Genomic DNA, 15,641 nt, shown 5'->3' with positions numbered 1-15,641 from the left:
TGCAGCCCGTAATCCCAGCACTCAGATGGCTGAGGCAGGAGGATCCCTGGGAGCTAAGATCAGCCTGGGCTGCACAGTGAGTTCAGTGCCATGCTGAGCTGCATAGTGCAACCCTGCCTCAAAAAGAAGAAAAAAAGGAAACAGCTTAGTGGCTTCCTGAAAAGGCACATATAGACCTTTCATAAAAGCCAGCCATTCTACTCTTTGCTGTGTATCCAAAAGAAATTAATTCTAAGTCTAAATAGTCTTTGTCTATATCAGACTTGTACATGAAGGTTAATAGGAGCTTTGTTGGTATTTACCCCACGCTGGAAGCAACTTGGATCACATGTACATCACTTACAGTGAAATCCAGTGTGTGGAGGAGCTCCTGATGCATGCAGTGATATGGAGGAACGGCAGAAGAAATTATGTGGAATGACCATACTGTATGGTCCCATTTATGTTAGGTTAAAAACCTAGAATCCTAAAATTTGGCAAATACATCTGCTGTGACAGAAAGATGTCTGTCATTGTCCACGGGAGCATGGGAAATGGGAGAGAGGGCAGAGTGACACCATAGGACAGGAAGAGAACTTGCCGAACACTTCAGAGGCCCTGGGTTTCTTCTTTGCAAGAAGAAGAAACAAGAAAAAGATGGACATAAGAAAACCTAAGTTCCATGAGTATTTTATTGAGAGTGAGATAAAAAGAAAAAGTTTTGAAAAAGCATGAGGGGCTAGAAAGTGACGTGGAGGTGCCCACTGGAGATACACAGTTGGGAAGTCCTCGGGACTGACATGGCATTTGAGCAGACTGTTAGATTTAACCCTGTAATGTTTCAAAACTGTTTTAAGATGTTTCGGGATTTTAAAGATGTAAGTGACCATTGTCTTTCTCATCGGGAAGGACGAAGCTTTCCCTTAACTTGAAGGCAGAGTTAGATTTTTGACTGCAAAAGGAAGCAGATGGTGAGGGTGGGACAGGAGAGCAGAGCCTGCTCCATTGCCCACGAGAAGACAGAGCGGGGCCACCTCTGACAGTAAGGTGAAGGTCTCACTGGGGAATGGCTGGAGAGTGAGTGGAAGGAATTGGCGTGCTTACAGCTGGAGGAGTCCCAGGCTCCTGCCAGGAGGGGCAATTATCTCTTGGTTTTCTAAACAAACCCAAAACTTAGCACGCGTGATCACCTCTGGTGCTCCTGAGTGTGTGCTGTGTGATCCACAGGGAAAGCGCTCCCCCTTCGGAAGGGCTGGCCTGCCGGGTCCCTTGGCTCTGACTCATCAGCCTGCAGGGGAACGCCTTCCAGGCCAGGAGAACTGGGTGCTGCTTGGTGGCAATGGTACTGACTAGACATGGACTGAATTCGGGTCCACCCCCAAAAGAGAACCTGCTCGTGCTGATGACATTAAAATAACTGTAATTGGGGAAACAGAATGGCGGAAAGAAGATTCCAACGCTTGTGATGTGTGCCATAAACCGATTTTTACTTTGAAAACGTACTTTTAACTGGTCACCCCACTAACATTTTAAAATGTAATCTGCCCAGAGAATACTTTGGCGGGGGGCATACATTCACACTTTGCTTGGCATTGTAAATAATCTAGAGGTGATTTAAAGAATTTTGGGAAATGTGTATAATATACACATATATAATGTGTCAAATACTGTGATATTTTCTTTGTCCAGAAAACAATTTCCATGTGTTTTGGCTGATGTAACATGAATTGTGCAGTAGTGAGAGTGGGGAAATGCATTCACCTAGAGCCAGTCATGTACTTCTGTTTCTGTGCTGATTTCTGCCCTCCTGTTGCTGTGGCGGTTGTATTCTGTGCTGAATGGTGCCCATCAGAGCAGGCCTTCTGAGTCCAGAGCTTAGCCCGGCACCTGGGCTCCCTGCCCTGCCCAGCTCCTCTTGCCCATGCCCCAGTGGGACCCCCTGACAGAGTGCAGCCCCAGCCCACCCAGAGGAGTTGCTCTGAATCTTGTTTTAGTTATGGACATCTTTGAGGATCAGGAAAAAACTTTGCGTCTGGCTTCAGAGGCTGCCATGAACCCCTGCACCCAGGCAGAATGGGCACCAATGCCTGTCTCGGTTAAGCAGGGCTCCTCATGAGGTGTAAAGACAGCCTTCTGTGACGCAGGGAGCGACTGTGAGCTGTGCCTTCCTGCCAGGTGCTGTGGCACACCTGTAATGCCAGCTACATGGGAGGCCATGGCAGGAAGATGAGACCCTGTAATACAAAGGGGCTGGGGACAGCGATCATTGGCAGAGTGTCCTGAGTTCTCCAGCCACCCTCGTGTCTGTAATGTTAGTCTCCTGCCGAGCAGCAGGAAGAGAGGACAGAAAGCCAGCAAGGTGGTGCTTCTGCGCTAGAAGAGCGTGTTCTGTCATGGTCATTGGCATTTATATGATGCTGCCTGTGTTTTGTTACCAGAAAGAAATCAGGGTGGAGTTTCCCGTAGTCTCCGCTCACCCTAGCAGTGTGGCTCCCATGGTCACTCGGATTTTATGTGGAGAGCTGTATGTACAGGGACTGCCTGCGGTGCCTTTAGACTGCAGACTGAGAAGCAGACGCTCTGTCTGTCCACTTCACACAGAGATTCTGCCTTTGGTGCTTTTGCTCCCACGTTCAGCCTAGAATTGATTTCCCTGCCCTGGATTCAGCTAACAGCTTGTTTTCTTTCTTCGTACAGCTTGTGCCTCCTTTTAAGCCTCAGGTAACATCTGAGACAGACACCAGATACTTTGATGAAGAATTCACAGCTCAGACTATTACAATAACACCACCTGAAAAATGTAAGTAGACGGTGACCGATGACATTCTAAAATGATTGGAGCAAACTGTTAGTAAAAATGATTGTCTTTTTAAGGTCAAATTTCACAGTGACTTTTAATTTCCATCTAAGATTGTAGAGCCCCCTGGTATGGAAATATTAAAAGGTATGCACAAAAAAAGCTCTTCTGAGTAGAAAAATACAACATGTGAAAGGGTTGTAGACCAGGTCACAGGCATGGCCCTTCCCACCGCCCTTCTGCGGACCATTTTGACATCAGCTAGAGAGACCGCAAGCGCAGTCACCAGCCCAGCCCAGTGCCACGTGCCCCCTTCAGAACTGCACCAGCTTGCGACTTCCCCTCACTGAGCAGTTTTAAGTTCATTTTAAATAGAGTCACTCTTTTTGAATTAGCTGTCTCTTCAGCAGTAAAGTCATTGAACACATAATTGTATTTCGTGTTAGTTTTGATATGTATAAATTAAATAAAAATCTGTTAAGATGTATGTCCACGCCCATCTCACACTGTGTATCAGTGGATCAGCCCTGCCTTGTGAGAACTACTAAGCATCAGAGGACTTTAATGAAAGAAGAAGTTTCCAGATGTAACTTGCAAATGTTCTCATGCTGACAAGGTCTTTGTCTGCCACTGGTTTGAGAAGGGAATCGGATGGAGTTTGGGCGATTCTGAGACAGGTGACAGAATCCTTCAGGCCCGCATCTGCGGCTCCCACGGTCCTCCTCTCCCTGGGTTTCCTGCATTTCTTCTCTGCTCTCAGACGCGCAGTAGCCTCGTGACATGGTGAAATCCGGCCTCAGTAAGCAGAGTTGGGTCTAGCAAGGTAGATGGGGGCGACTTCCGACCACAGGTCACAGCCCGGGCTCCGTGGCTCTGCAGCAAGACCTGTGCCAGTGTCCCTGTGACTGGTGCTTCTGGGCAACGCTCTTCCGTTCCTTCAGATCTGCAGCAAGCTAAAGAGTTGTTCACCTTCATTTTGAAAGTGCAGAAGTTGAAACACAGAGAGAAACTGAGTTGCCAAGGTCCTATTTTAGTTAGTGTAGTACACACCAGCTTGGCAGTGCCTAGGCCGAGGTTCAAGATGCCTGCGTGTTGAAGGGGTGGGGTGCCATCACTGGAGCTCCGCAACACGGAGAGCCAGGCGTCTGGAAAGCCTGCGGAGTCCTGGCACATGACAAAGGGCCGTCTAAGTAGGCACACTGGACACAGGCCCTGGCCCCTGCCCTAGCGTGGACGCGGCAGTGTCACTGTTCACAGTGCTGGGCAGTTCCACCACGGAGCACGCGCTGGCCCCGGTGTTTGGGTAGAATCCTAACTGGAATCAGACCCTCAATCCTGGGCTTCCTGCCTTCTGGTGGCTCCTGGTGCCGGCTGCATTGGATTCCCTGGCTCGCACAGCTTGGCAGACCAGGGCCCTCCAGCCCTCTGGCCATTTCCTGTTCCATCTTCTCCCGCCAGCCCGCCATACCTTGATCTCTCGCACTTCGCTAGGCATTGAAATGACTCTGAAATGTCAGAGGGATGACTTCGGCATTTCCTGTTCCCCTGGCCTCTGGTGCTCTTGGTCACAAATGTTTGCAAGCACAGCTCCTCCTTGTTCTTCCGTGCTTAGCCCGAGAGCCCCTTCCTCAGAGAGCTGCCTTTGACCCAGCTGCTCCATGCTGGGAGGAGACACTAGTGAGGCCCCTGTGGACGGCTAGCCCAATGTGGAGGTCATCAGAATGGGTGGATGCTGCAAATGAAACGTAGTGAGCGCACTTTCTACTTCAGAAAGTTAAATGCAGAATCCCAGTTTGGTAGACAGGGACGATGGACTCAGGTCTCGGGAAGCTGCTCTTGTCTCTTCTGTGCTACTTGCTGGCTCTGTTTGGGGACACTTTGTGGCAGGTCACTCTGTCCTACGGGAAAGGGACGGCAGGGCTGGATAACCTCTAGGAGCCCTTTGTTTGCCCTACCATGTGCTCGAGAAGACATGTGTTTAGAAGGACGCCTCAAGTTCTCCAGACATTTCAGAAACCACAGTGGCCAGCCCACACTGTGGGTTTCTGTGGTGTTACAGGAAAGGTGACAGTTTGGCCAGTATCAGAGCCAAAGGTGTGGGTGGGGTATGGGGGAGGTGGGGAAGTGAGGGAGGGAATTGTCTAGAAATGGAGCACTAGAAAAACCACAGCAGACCAGCTAGAAAATCTACGTGGGAACTAACAAATTAAAGTAGAAACTAGATGCCTAGCCAGGGCCTTTTCCGGGACTGGGTTAAATTGTAAAGCTTAGCGGGGGCCCTCAGAGCCCTTGGATTCGCCTGCCTCCCTCAGGGCTTGTCCCCAGAGGCTTTTCACTCCCGTGTGGAGCATCTGAAGTGAGACGGGGTGTTTGGAGAGGCCTTTGCTCCCTTACCACCGTTTCTAGAACACACTTTGAACCTAGTTCCTCAGCTTTGCTAGCAATAAGGAAGCCATCCATAGTGTTTTTCATATTGTGTCATTTTTGTACAGATAGCAGAATACGACCTTTTAGGTGTGGATCGCGTCAGAAAGCCCACGTGTCTTGGCAGGGCGGGTCCCCTTGGAATGAGACAGGGTCCCCTTGGAATGAGACAGGGTCCACCGGGCTGGACCCTGCCGCAGCCTGGGCTGTGGAGCGCTGTCTTCCTTGGGCATCAGAGGTGGCACATGGCCCCGCATGCCCCTGGGCCCTGGGCAGTTCAGAGTGTCGCCTGGTGTGGGGCTGACAGGCACAATGCCATCTTCTGCCTACCTGGTGCTGCCCCTCGGTTCGGCCACCTGTGGTGTCGAGTCCACCAGCCCCAGTCAGCCTGGCTTCCCCTATGGACACAGAAAAGCAAGTCGGGGAGACTGAGGCCAAGGCCACATGGGGGTGGGCGGTGGGGACAATTCCGCAGTACTGTTCTCGGGTCACTGTCTTCCCACTTGCCACCTTGCTTTTAGAAAACAGAATGAAGTTATTTTTTAGAACAAATCAGCAGTTAAGAAAAGCAAAATGTTCCATTTTCTACAAACAGCTGCAGAAACATGCCAGATTGTCCTCACTGGTGTTAATTAATTGAACAGATTTTGGAATGTGTTGTCTTTCGTTATATTCATTAATGGTCCTCTGCCGCCGCCTTAGAGAAAAATAGAATTTCTTTGAGATCTGGGAGCTTTTGTTGCTGTATAGTTGGACAGGGATGCGCTGGGGAGGTGGTGCTGGCTGTGCGTCCTCCGTGCCGGGATGGTCCCAGCAGGGGCTTTCAGGGTGCCCAGTGTGGTCCCCTGGTGTATGTGACACTCAGGGTTTTCCTGGTCAGAGGCAGAGTGAGGTGGTCCTGTGGTGACAGCAGAGGCCGTGCTGACCCTCCACAGGCAGGCAGCTCGGAGGCTGAGGCAGGAGGAGTCCTGGGTACCTCTGTTGAATCTCAGAAACTATTTGCGGAAACTGTTGATTTGCTCCGTGATTGGCACCTGTCACACCCAGAGCGCTCCGGTTTCTGCTGTTTTTCCTTGGAGAGGCTTTCTGCCCTGTGACGTGGCATTGTTGCAAGCGCCCCTTACCCCTGTGGCCTCCTGTGCCAACAGTGCCAGGTCTGCCAGGCCGGGTCTGCCTGGTAAGTGGGTCTCTGCCTCCACTGGCCTTGGAGGGCACCGACTCTGCTCTGCGCCACTTTGGCCTGCTTTTGAGCATCTCCTGTGTTGAGAAGAAAGCTGAGAAAGTGAGCAGTAAGGGAAGAAGGGCAGGCGCGTTGCCCTTCAGACAGCGGCACAGCGCCCTCCTCTTGGAGTCCTGGGCACGGCGGGCGTGGTGCAGAGACTGTGCAGGCCTCTGCCTTGCTCCCTTCGCCCAAAATCGGTGCTCCGTGGGAGGTGGGGATGCGGGAAGGCTGGCACTGCACCCCTTGCTGCGCATAGCCGGTGGTGCGCTTGCTGGAGGCGGGCCGCCGTGGGTGCTGCTGGAGGAATCTGCTCATTGGTCATAACCGACTGCGTGCGGCCCCCAGCGGCCCAGGCTGTGCAGCGCTGAGCCACACAGCTGCGGGCCCTGCGCCTTGTCCTTGCAGGGCCTAGGGAAGAGCCGGGTGAACTCTGTGGAGCTCGGCGTTGGTTGTGAGCTGGTGTTGGAGGTACTGGGCATGGAACCCAGGGCGTGCGCGCTGAGTTCCTCTCCAGTTCTTTGTATTTTGAGACCGAGTTAAAGTATATGCCATTAAGATTTTTAGCTGGAGCCGGGTGTGGTGGCTCATGCCTGTAATCCCAGCACTTGGGAGGCTGAGGCAGGAGGATCGTTTGGAGTTCAAGACCAGCCTGGGCTACAAAGTGAGCTCAAGGCTAGCCTGAACTGCGTGGCACGAGACCCTGTCTCAAAAAAGACCAAAAAAAAAGATTTTTAGCTGGAAGTCACTTAGCCGGAGCTCAAGCTTGCAATCCTTATGAAGTAAAAGGGTGTTAAACGTGATTTTATATTAAAAATTCTGTTCAATAATATTTTTCACAGTTTTATTGAATCTTAAAATTTCGGTGTCTCTCGTGATTTCATAGTATTCTTTATAGGCTGTGTTTATGAAGAGGACGTAACTTGTGAAATATAATTACTGTGTGTTCTACTGATAAACACACTAGGGGCACTGATGTCCCTGTTAATTCTTCTCATGTTAGAAATTTAAAGTACACACCAGACAGAATGTTGCAAAAATGAGCATAAAATTAAAATGGCTGTTTCTTGCCCGCAGACGATGAAGATGGTATGGACTGCATGGACAACGAGAGGCGGCCACATTTCCCTCAGTTTTCCTATTCTGCGAGTGGACGCGAATAAGCCTGTTCCATTCTGCTCCTTCACTGTCATCTTAGGTTATTCTGACAATGATTCCCGGACATCGCCACCAGTCCTCGCTCTCACAGACAGCAGGGCACTTCCAACCTCCCGACGGGCCGAAGGCCTCGGCTGTTCGCCACCTCTCACCCACATGAGAACACGCGTACACAGACACACTCCCGTTTTTGTTTTTGCATGAAATTGTATCTCAGTCTAAGGTCTCATGCTGTTGCTGCTACTGTCTTACTATTATAGCAACTTTAAGGAGTAATTTTATAATCTGTGGAAGTCATGAGCCCACCATTGTTCATCTGTGCACAAATTGTCATCTTGATCTTTTAGTTTTTGTTTCTCCCTAACAGTGAAGGCTAAATGAGATACACTGATTCTAGGTATATTTTTTAACTTTCTAGAAGATAAATGAAAAACTAATTAGACTTAAGAAGATTTAGTTTCTGTTTCCAAACAAGCAGTTGTGGAAGGGTGGTGATGTGCACATGCACAAGGTTAGCAGAGCAAATCTGATGTGTGCACACAGCTAAAGTGTACGTCACTGAGGTTTAGCTGGATTCATTAGGAAGCATTTGCGAGGACTGAAAACTGGGAGATACACACACATGTTCCCGATTCCTGTCGGATACTACAGCGGATGCCCAGTATCACGCGTGGACGTCCAAACCTCACAGGCAATCATGGGCGAGCGGACATTGTTCTACCAAGAAGCGAAGGCACAGGCACAGAGCCAGGGTCTCAGCAAACACCGTGCACCACAGAGCATTTTTCCTTGTGCTTGGCAACCTTTCTCCCATCTTGATCTTTATCACCTCTGATGGCTGAAGAATGTAGACAGGTATAATGATCCTGCTTTCACCAAAATTGTACACCAAGGTAAACCAACAGGTGTTTGCCTTATTAGTTTTAATTTTTTACTTTTTCAGTTCTAGGTGATTAGCTTTTTCTGAGATGTTAAAACTTTGAATGTCCTTTCATGATTTTGTTTGTATTGCAGTAGTATTTATTTTTTAGTAATGAGAATTGTACGTCATGTTAGCAAATGCAGCTCCAACTTACATGAAATAGACTTACTACAGTTTCTTTTGACCCATGTGCAAGGGATGTACACGCCGATGAGAATCATGCACTTTTTCTCCTGTGTAAAAAAATTTGGATAAGGCTCTGCAATTGTGCAGATCAATTAGAATTTGGCTTTGGGAGAAGAGATGCCGTCGTTTAACCCCTTGGTGCTGAAAATGAGAAAATCAGCAATTCACGCTAAGGGGTTAATGAAACAAATAGCTGTCGCTGTTTGTTCATTGAGAATTAAAATATTAGGGTGACCTGGCAGTGTAACATGATGAGGAAAATCGAGACCTGAGTGATGTTAAGAAACAAACTTTACTTGACAAAAGGAACACACTGCGAGCATTTACAAAGTAGTAAAGATAAAGCCTGGTGTGTTTATTCTAATCAAGGTACATTTATCACTGAATTAAGCCATCAGGGAAAACAAAACAGAAAGACCACCTCTAGCTTTTCTTTTTCTGTACATACTCATGTCTCCAAATCCTGACATTTCTCACTGAGAGGGGACATGGATGCAAACCTCATCTTTCTCCTTCATTAATGATGATCTTCAGATTAAACCCTTTGGTGCTAGGAGCTGACATTTTCCAAAGCAGCCTGTGAAGTCCAAGGGCAGGAGCCCTGCCTGTGGTGATCCGGAGGGCGCCAGCCCCCTGAGATGATCATGAAGATTTATTCTAGCTAAACTCTTGACAGCTCCCAAACAGAAGATGACATCGCGACATAGTATTATGATTGCTTTGTGAGAGACAGCAAGTGACTTTCTAGGGGGTGACTCATATCCACCTGCAGATGTCTTCGCCTCTGGACACTGGAAGTGCGGGTTGATAGCTCTGAGACCACTGCTGGCGGTGGGTGGGCCGCTGGGGCTGCCGCTGTTACGGGCATTTCACTACGGCAGCTAAGACACCTCAGACAGATTTTAGCCTAGTTTTTCACAGTCCTACCTGAGTGACTGTCATCCTTAGTATTAAGTAGGAAGTGACAGCAAATGGCAGGTCATTCTTACAGCTATAGATTCACTTTTTTCACTTGGAATTATGTTGAATGTTTCACGGTGACAAAGTAAACTAGAAGGTATGTTCTTTAAGTTGTCTTGCATCCATTTTCTAAGAAAGAAACAGGTGAGAAGAAGAAAAGAAAGCTGAGACAGGCTGACTTTCAGGGTGTTGGTCCCTGTAGAGGAAGCGTGGCACTGGACGGTGGGCACACACGGCTTTTTGTTGTTTTGGTGCCCCCTGCCCACCCCAAACTGAAGGTGATTTCCATGAACTTGGCCAAGGATGCTTCATAAAGATTGATGATGGGCACTGCAGTGCCCCAGGCCAGTCACTCCTCCGTTAGTCCTCAGTCCCCAGCCCCGTGCAGGGCCCAGTCATCCCCCAGGCCGTAGGTATCACTGAAGGCGTGTTCCTGGCTTGACTTTGAGCCTCCCTCCCTCTCACTCCCGGATCCCAGTCATTGGGCACGGAGGCGTGAAAGAGCGCAGAGACGAGCAGAGGGAGATTGTGCAGCCTCCCGTGTTGCCTGTAGCCGTAGCTCTGGGTTCTGGCAGGTGGAGCAGCCGGAAACCTGGACTCCTCCTATCCAAGTACAGCTCCACCTTGGCAGACTCCAGCCCGAGCTGTCAAGAAGTTTGACCTCGTCCTGAGGCAGCCATCCAGGAGGAAACTGGCCACTTCTGCCTGGACCGCTGGCAAGGGCTGTGCACAGCTTTGCTTTCTGCACTAATGACACAGCATTACTCAGTATGTTTTCCATTTCGCACACCTGATTTCCGGCTTCTCAGAGCTGACTGTTCTCGCGGGGCCACTTGCTTCTTCTAGATTCAAAGGTCAGGCCTCCCTCACTAACTGCAGGGTCTGTCTCCACACTCCGTGTGCGCACTTGCTGCTACCGTCTGTACTGATCACAGCCGGACTTCCTCCTCCTGCTCCTGGTAGTGCATTACAGGCAAGCATGAAATGTAAAGTATTTATTTAAATAAAGAGAAAACCTCTAAATTGGTAATCGAATTACCTCCCTGTAGCTTTCTAGTTTGTGACATTTCTTGACCTTGCTAGTTCTTTCATTAGATCCCCGAAAGATTCGGTCATCTGGGTGAGGGTTTTGAGCAGATACAATTATGAACCCAAGAAACTGTATTACTGTTGCTGTTGGTCATCCTAAAACTGTTTCTTTCCTTAAGTATATGACCCACAAGGATGTGAAATAACTACAAGAAACTGTTTTTGTACACTGTACATCCTTAGTATTTTTACACGTATCTGATAGGGATGCACATTATTTTCCTTCGTACAGACAGCTTAAATAAAGCACTATGTCAATCTGCTACTTCTCTGTTTGTTGTTGTTGAATGTGGTTCTGAAATCTCAGAGAATGAAATACTGTGCTTTTCTGGGGGAAAAGGTTTTTAACAGTCCTACTTGCTATTAACCTGTCCAGAATAAGATGTGATAGCCAGTATGTAAGTTATTCTTAGCTCAGAAGCACACAGGATCGTTTTTACTTCAGTAAAAAGGCAGCAGTGCAGTTACACGAGGTTTGATGAAGGACTTTATCGGAAGGGGAGGCGCAGGGTGCACAGCACTGGGGCTGAGACAGATCCCGGCAGACTGGGGACTCGTGCGGGCCCCATCACCCTCGGAGCCTTGTGGGACTGAGCGGAGCTCGGCTCTGCGTGCCTCCCTCGTAGGAGTGTTTTAACACTTTGTGGCAGGTGATGGCTTAGGGGTGATGGCTCAGTAGGCGGCTGCACTGCGGTCCGCTCTGTTACTCGTCCAGGTGGGGCCATCTGATTTTACTTCATAAAGCTGCTGTTGTAGACCTTGGCTTTACTCCTGTGACTCAGAGCAGAGTGGCTTTGGGACCAGAGTCAGGCAGGCATCTGTGTGTGTCACGCAGCCAGATTGGGGGCATTTTTACATGTGCTGTTCTCTTAAAAACAACGGGTTGAAGATCCAGGAGGCTGAAATAAAGTGACCTCTATAATTCTTTAAAGGTGCTATTTTAGAATATTGTATAATTTATTCACAGTATACCTAAAACAGAATTGAGGACAGTTAAAATAACTTATGTGACAGTCTTTATGTCTGGCACATTTGATGAAACCGCAAACTTGTGTGCAAGTGCTGATGTCTCTGCACGTGGGCGTGGCGGTCTCTGCGTGGGTTCCAGGCTACTTGTGTCACTGCGAGGCCGGGGGACCTGAGTCTGTCGGAGCCCGGTGCGGGGTACCGGCCAGGGCCATCCATTGCAGCCATGCCTTCACTGTTCCATTGTCCTCGGATAAGCAGGATTTTCAGTGTCCATTTTTATTCCTTTAAAGCATTTGAAAGCTTGACTATGTATAGTAGAAATACTATTTTAGACGAAAATAATCATCTGTGTACAGATATTTGATATACTCTTAAGTACATTTTCTAATTTCATTGAGTACATTTGCGGGCTCAAGTACTGCTGTGGGGGGAAAACACTGACACCACCGAGCCAAAGATCCTTTTTCTGTCTGTTATTTTTTGTTGTTGTTGTTGTTGTTCACAGAATGGAAAGAGCAGTGCTTCCTGGAGTCTCCTGAATGTGCACGAAGTAGTAGGATGACAAGCAGTGGATGGCGTTTAAAGGACGGTGGTAGATCACGAGAAGGGAAAGAGAAAACGAGTGCAGGAAGAAAGTTTGGTCCTTAATTATACACTTTGGCCTCTCTGAAATATGTGCCTTTTGGGTGTGTTTTGTTCATCACTGCTATAAGACAAAGGAGGAAACATTACAATTCAAGTCCTTAAAAAGTTCATTTATTAAAATTTCTGTCTATAATCGAGCATAACAATGAGCATATCTCAGAACTGACTTAAAGCCATTTCCGAGAACATCCGCTGGGAGCCGCCCCATCCGGTCAGACCAGCTCCAGCCGCGCAGCGCAGGACAGAAACCGAGGCACGAGGACCGGCCCCATGCAGTCCAAGGTGGTGTCGCCCTGGGAAGGTTGTGGTGTGTTGTGGCATATTAAGTACAGATCGGATGAATGTAAATATCTTTCTGTAAATCATTTATTTCACTGTTTCATCCAGGTCAGCAATCAGATTGTGGCATGCTGGGTAACTGGAAAAAAATAATAAAAAGTTTAAATAGATTGTGTGCTTCAATGTGATTTTTCTTCTCATTGTCTCATTTAGTCACCTTTTATTACTAAGTTTGATGAAAGTGTCGTGTGGCTAAAAGCATGGAAGACACACACTTAGGGCTGTATGCCAGGTTTCACACCAGTCCAAGGCACGTGTGAGTGTGGGCTGTGGCTGTGCCCGGAGCTGTTCACACGGGGGAACAGGGACAGGATGCAAGCTGAGGGTCCCTAGGAAGTTTCTGGTGGAGTGAGAGGAGCCAAGCCTCCAGGTGTTCTCCGGAAGTGCCCACCGTGGCTGCGCGGCCTGCTGCCCATGTCGGCCCAAACCCACCCAGAGCACCGTGGGCACCGATAGGCCCCTGCCCTGAGCCCAGTAATGTCTGGCATGCAGAGGGCCCAGCTCGGGCTCCCACACACAGGTAAAGAGGATGGCAGTGCCAGCCCGGCCCAGCCTGGCCGCCATGTGGCTGTGTCCTGTGCTCAGAAAAGAGCAGTGGCCTAGCGTGGCCCACAGGGGTCCCCTGGGCTGCCAGGATGACCTAGGATTTCCAAGTTGAGACAGTGAAACTGAAATAGAAACTGCCTGAGTAGTCTGAGGCCTTGCTTCAGGGGTGTGAGGGACCAACGAGGGGCTTCCCATTGACCACGTCTGTGACTGAAGGGTTTCCACCCCAGCAGCCAGGTCACTGGGCTTGGGGAGGCTGTCACAGCAAGTCCCCTGTGCCAGCCTGTGTGACCTACCCCATTCCCTTCCTTCGGTGTGGTTCTGCCCAGTAAAGACTGGCTGGGTGTCCCTTCTGCCCTGCTTTGGGGACGCTGGAGGAGCTGGTCCCCAGTGGCCTGGCTGCCTCTATTTCCCACCGTGAGGGACCCCAGGAGTACTCAGGGTACAAGGACACACATAACCCACCATGACCATATCTCAAAAGAATTTCACAGGGGATTTGGATAGAAAACAGCCCCATGGGGCTGGGGATTTAGCTCAGCGGCATAAGCACCTGCCTTGCAAGCAGGTGGTCGTGAGTTCGATCCCCAGTACCGATAAAAATGAAAAAGACAAAAACAAACCAAAAAAAAAAAAACAGCCCCACGCAGGATGCAGAACAGAGGAAGGCCAGAAATAAACAAACTTGGTTGCAAATTTTCGTTTTTTGTTTTCATGTTTTAACCTAAGTGCGGCATGGCTCTTAATGAGTCTTCGCAGAGCCCGTGGCCCCAGGCCATGCAGTCATTTATCATCCGTGCATCCCTTCCCTACCGGCTCTCGACAGCTCTGCTGAAATGGTCACCTCCGACTCGTGGCCCTCGCAGGGTGGCACAGATGTGAGGTCCCTGACATGAGCAAGTGGAAAGCCGCCCGAGTTCCCCCCTGGAGCCAGACGGCTGTCCCAGTCCTTGCTGGTGTCCTGTTTGATCTGGGCTTACGGGAAGCCTGCATTCACCCTCGGTGTACCTTACCACACCTCCTGCTTATGCGCTGGCCTGTCATAAGCTCCCGCCAGGATCTGAATCGTTCTCTGTCTCAGCCATACTGGGTGACCCTGGCTTTGCTGGAGCTATCCTGGCACATGCTCCATGCCTACCTTGCGCTCTGCAGTGCAGCCTGGCACCCCGAGGCAGCAGGCCCCAGCAGTCTGCGGTCCTGCCCTTGTCATTGCTCGGGGCATCAGAATGCATGTGTCTGGCTGGCTGCACCCTTCCTGCCCCGGGACTGCATGTTCTCGCTGCCCAAAGAGACAACTGCAGCTTGACCACCACTGTGCTGTCCTTGTGCCTTTCAGTGTGTCATCAAGGCTCCTCTGCCTTGGGTGCTACAGCAGCTGCTCCCTGAAACGCTGCCCAGGCCACAGAAACGCACCTGCCCTCAAGCTAACAGTGCTCACCGGTCACTTCCATCTCACTGTAAAGCCTGAGCCTCTGCCACAAACCCTGGGCCCTTGTGCCTGTTTCTGGAGTTTACTTTCAGTGTAGGAGAGGTCACAGTGCTGCGTGCACTGCAGGCTCTGGCCACCATCGTCCTGCGAGTCCTCTCCTGCTGCTTCTCCTCTGTCTGCAGCTCTTGGTGGCCTTGCAACAGCAGTGGCCCCTTCTCTGACAGCGGCCAGCGATCCAACTTAGCCAGAGAGCCGCTTTCTGCCTCCTGGGTGTTTCTGAGCTGGCCCAAGACAGGCTCCGTGGCAGCCCTGACCGCCTCGCCTGCCCAGGCTGTGGGGAAGAACTGCATTCCTGCTCCTCGGCTTCTCAGTGCCATCCATGCCTCCCTAGCCTCGTCCTGCTTGGAGGCGTCCTCAGTGCGTCCCCTCAGCCCACTGTCCTTGCCATCCGAGCTGGGCTGCAGGTAACACCAGTTCCTCCTCCAGGGAAACTGAGTTGGGCAGTCTGGGTCTGGCACCAGGATCAGTGATGTGGAAACTAATAACTGAAGGGGTTCGGAGCGGATATATGAACCCAGACAATGCAACCTCCACAGGCTCTAGGGCTCGCATCCAGCCTGCTCTGACTTGGCTGCTGAGAGGCCACCTGTGTGTAGGACTCAGCAGTCACCTGGGAGGTCACCAAGCAATGGGCGAGGCCACCTCCCTGGTGGGCCTAGTACTTGGGAAATGCAGCCGCAGGGCAGGAAGGCACCTGTCAGCCCTGCTCCTGCTCTGGAGCCATCACCCCTGGGGTCCCCCTTTCACCGGCCTTTCTGGAGTCTGCCCTGGCCAGTTGCAGAGCAGGGCAGGAGTTCATAGTGAGGTCACTGCGGTAGGCAGCATATCACCCGCCTTCCTTGATGTCCGGGTCCAGGCTGCAGCGGCCAGAGGTCAAGGCCCGCTCCCCTCAGCTGTGCCTGAGCTGTGGCCCTCGAGG

At 50.3% G+C, this 15,641-nt stretch overlaps 2 protein-coding genes across 9 annotated transcripts in view; one reads left to right on the top strand and one right to left on the bottom strand.

The window, feature by feature from the left end:
- Positions 1-12,797, top strand: part of Akt3 (AKT serine/threonine kinase 3) — a 252,692-nt gene extending 239,895 nt beyond the window's left edge. For 5 of the 7 annotated variants that reach the window (XM_063237551.1, XM_063237552.1, XM_063237554.1 and 2 more), the window contains 2 exons: positions 2,677-2,779; positions 7,497-10,999. In XM_063237551.1, coding sequence (XP_063093621.1) covers positions 2,677-2,779; positions 7,497-7,582 — 189 coding nt within the window. In that variant the 3' untranslated portion in view covers positions 7,583-10,999. Of the gene's footprint in view, positions 1-2,676; positions 2,780-7,496; positions 11,000-12,208 lie in introns of those variants that run through there. The other 2 variants (XR_010043619.1, XR_010043618.1) reach the window with 2 other exon arrangements.
- Positions 12,444-15,641, bottom strand: part of Sdccag8 (SHH signaling and ciliogenesis regulator SDCCAG8) — a 194,380-nt gene continuing 191,182 nt past the window's right edge. For both annotated transcript variants that reach the window (XM_003474237.5, XM_063237550.1), the window contains one exon: positions 12,444-12,766. In XM_003474237.5, coding sequence (XP_003474285.1) covers positions 12,737-12,766 — 30 coding nt within the window. In that variant the 3' untranslated portion in view covers positions 12,444-12,736. The remainder of the gene's footprint in view (positions 12,767-15,641) is intronic.

This window comes from Cavia porcellus, unplaced genomic scaffold (assembly GCF_034190915.1).
Source record: "Cavia porcellus strain 051 isolate PalLab524CR breed Dunkin Hartley unplaced genomic scaffold, mCavPor4.1 scaffold_26, whole genome shotgun sequence".
NCBI lineage: Eukaryota > Metazoa > Chordata > Mammalia > Rodentia > Caviidae > Cavia > Cavia porcellus.
Note: the sequence above shows the minus strand (reverse complement) of the source record. Positions and strands in the feature narration are given on the sequence as shown.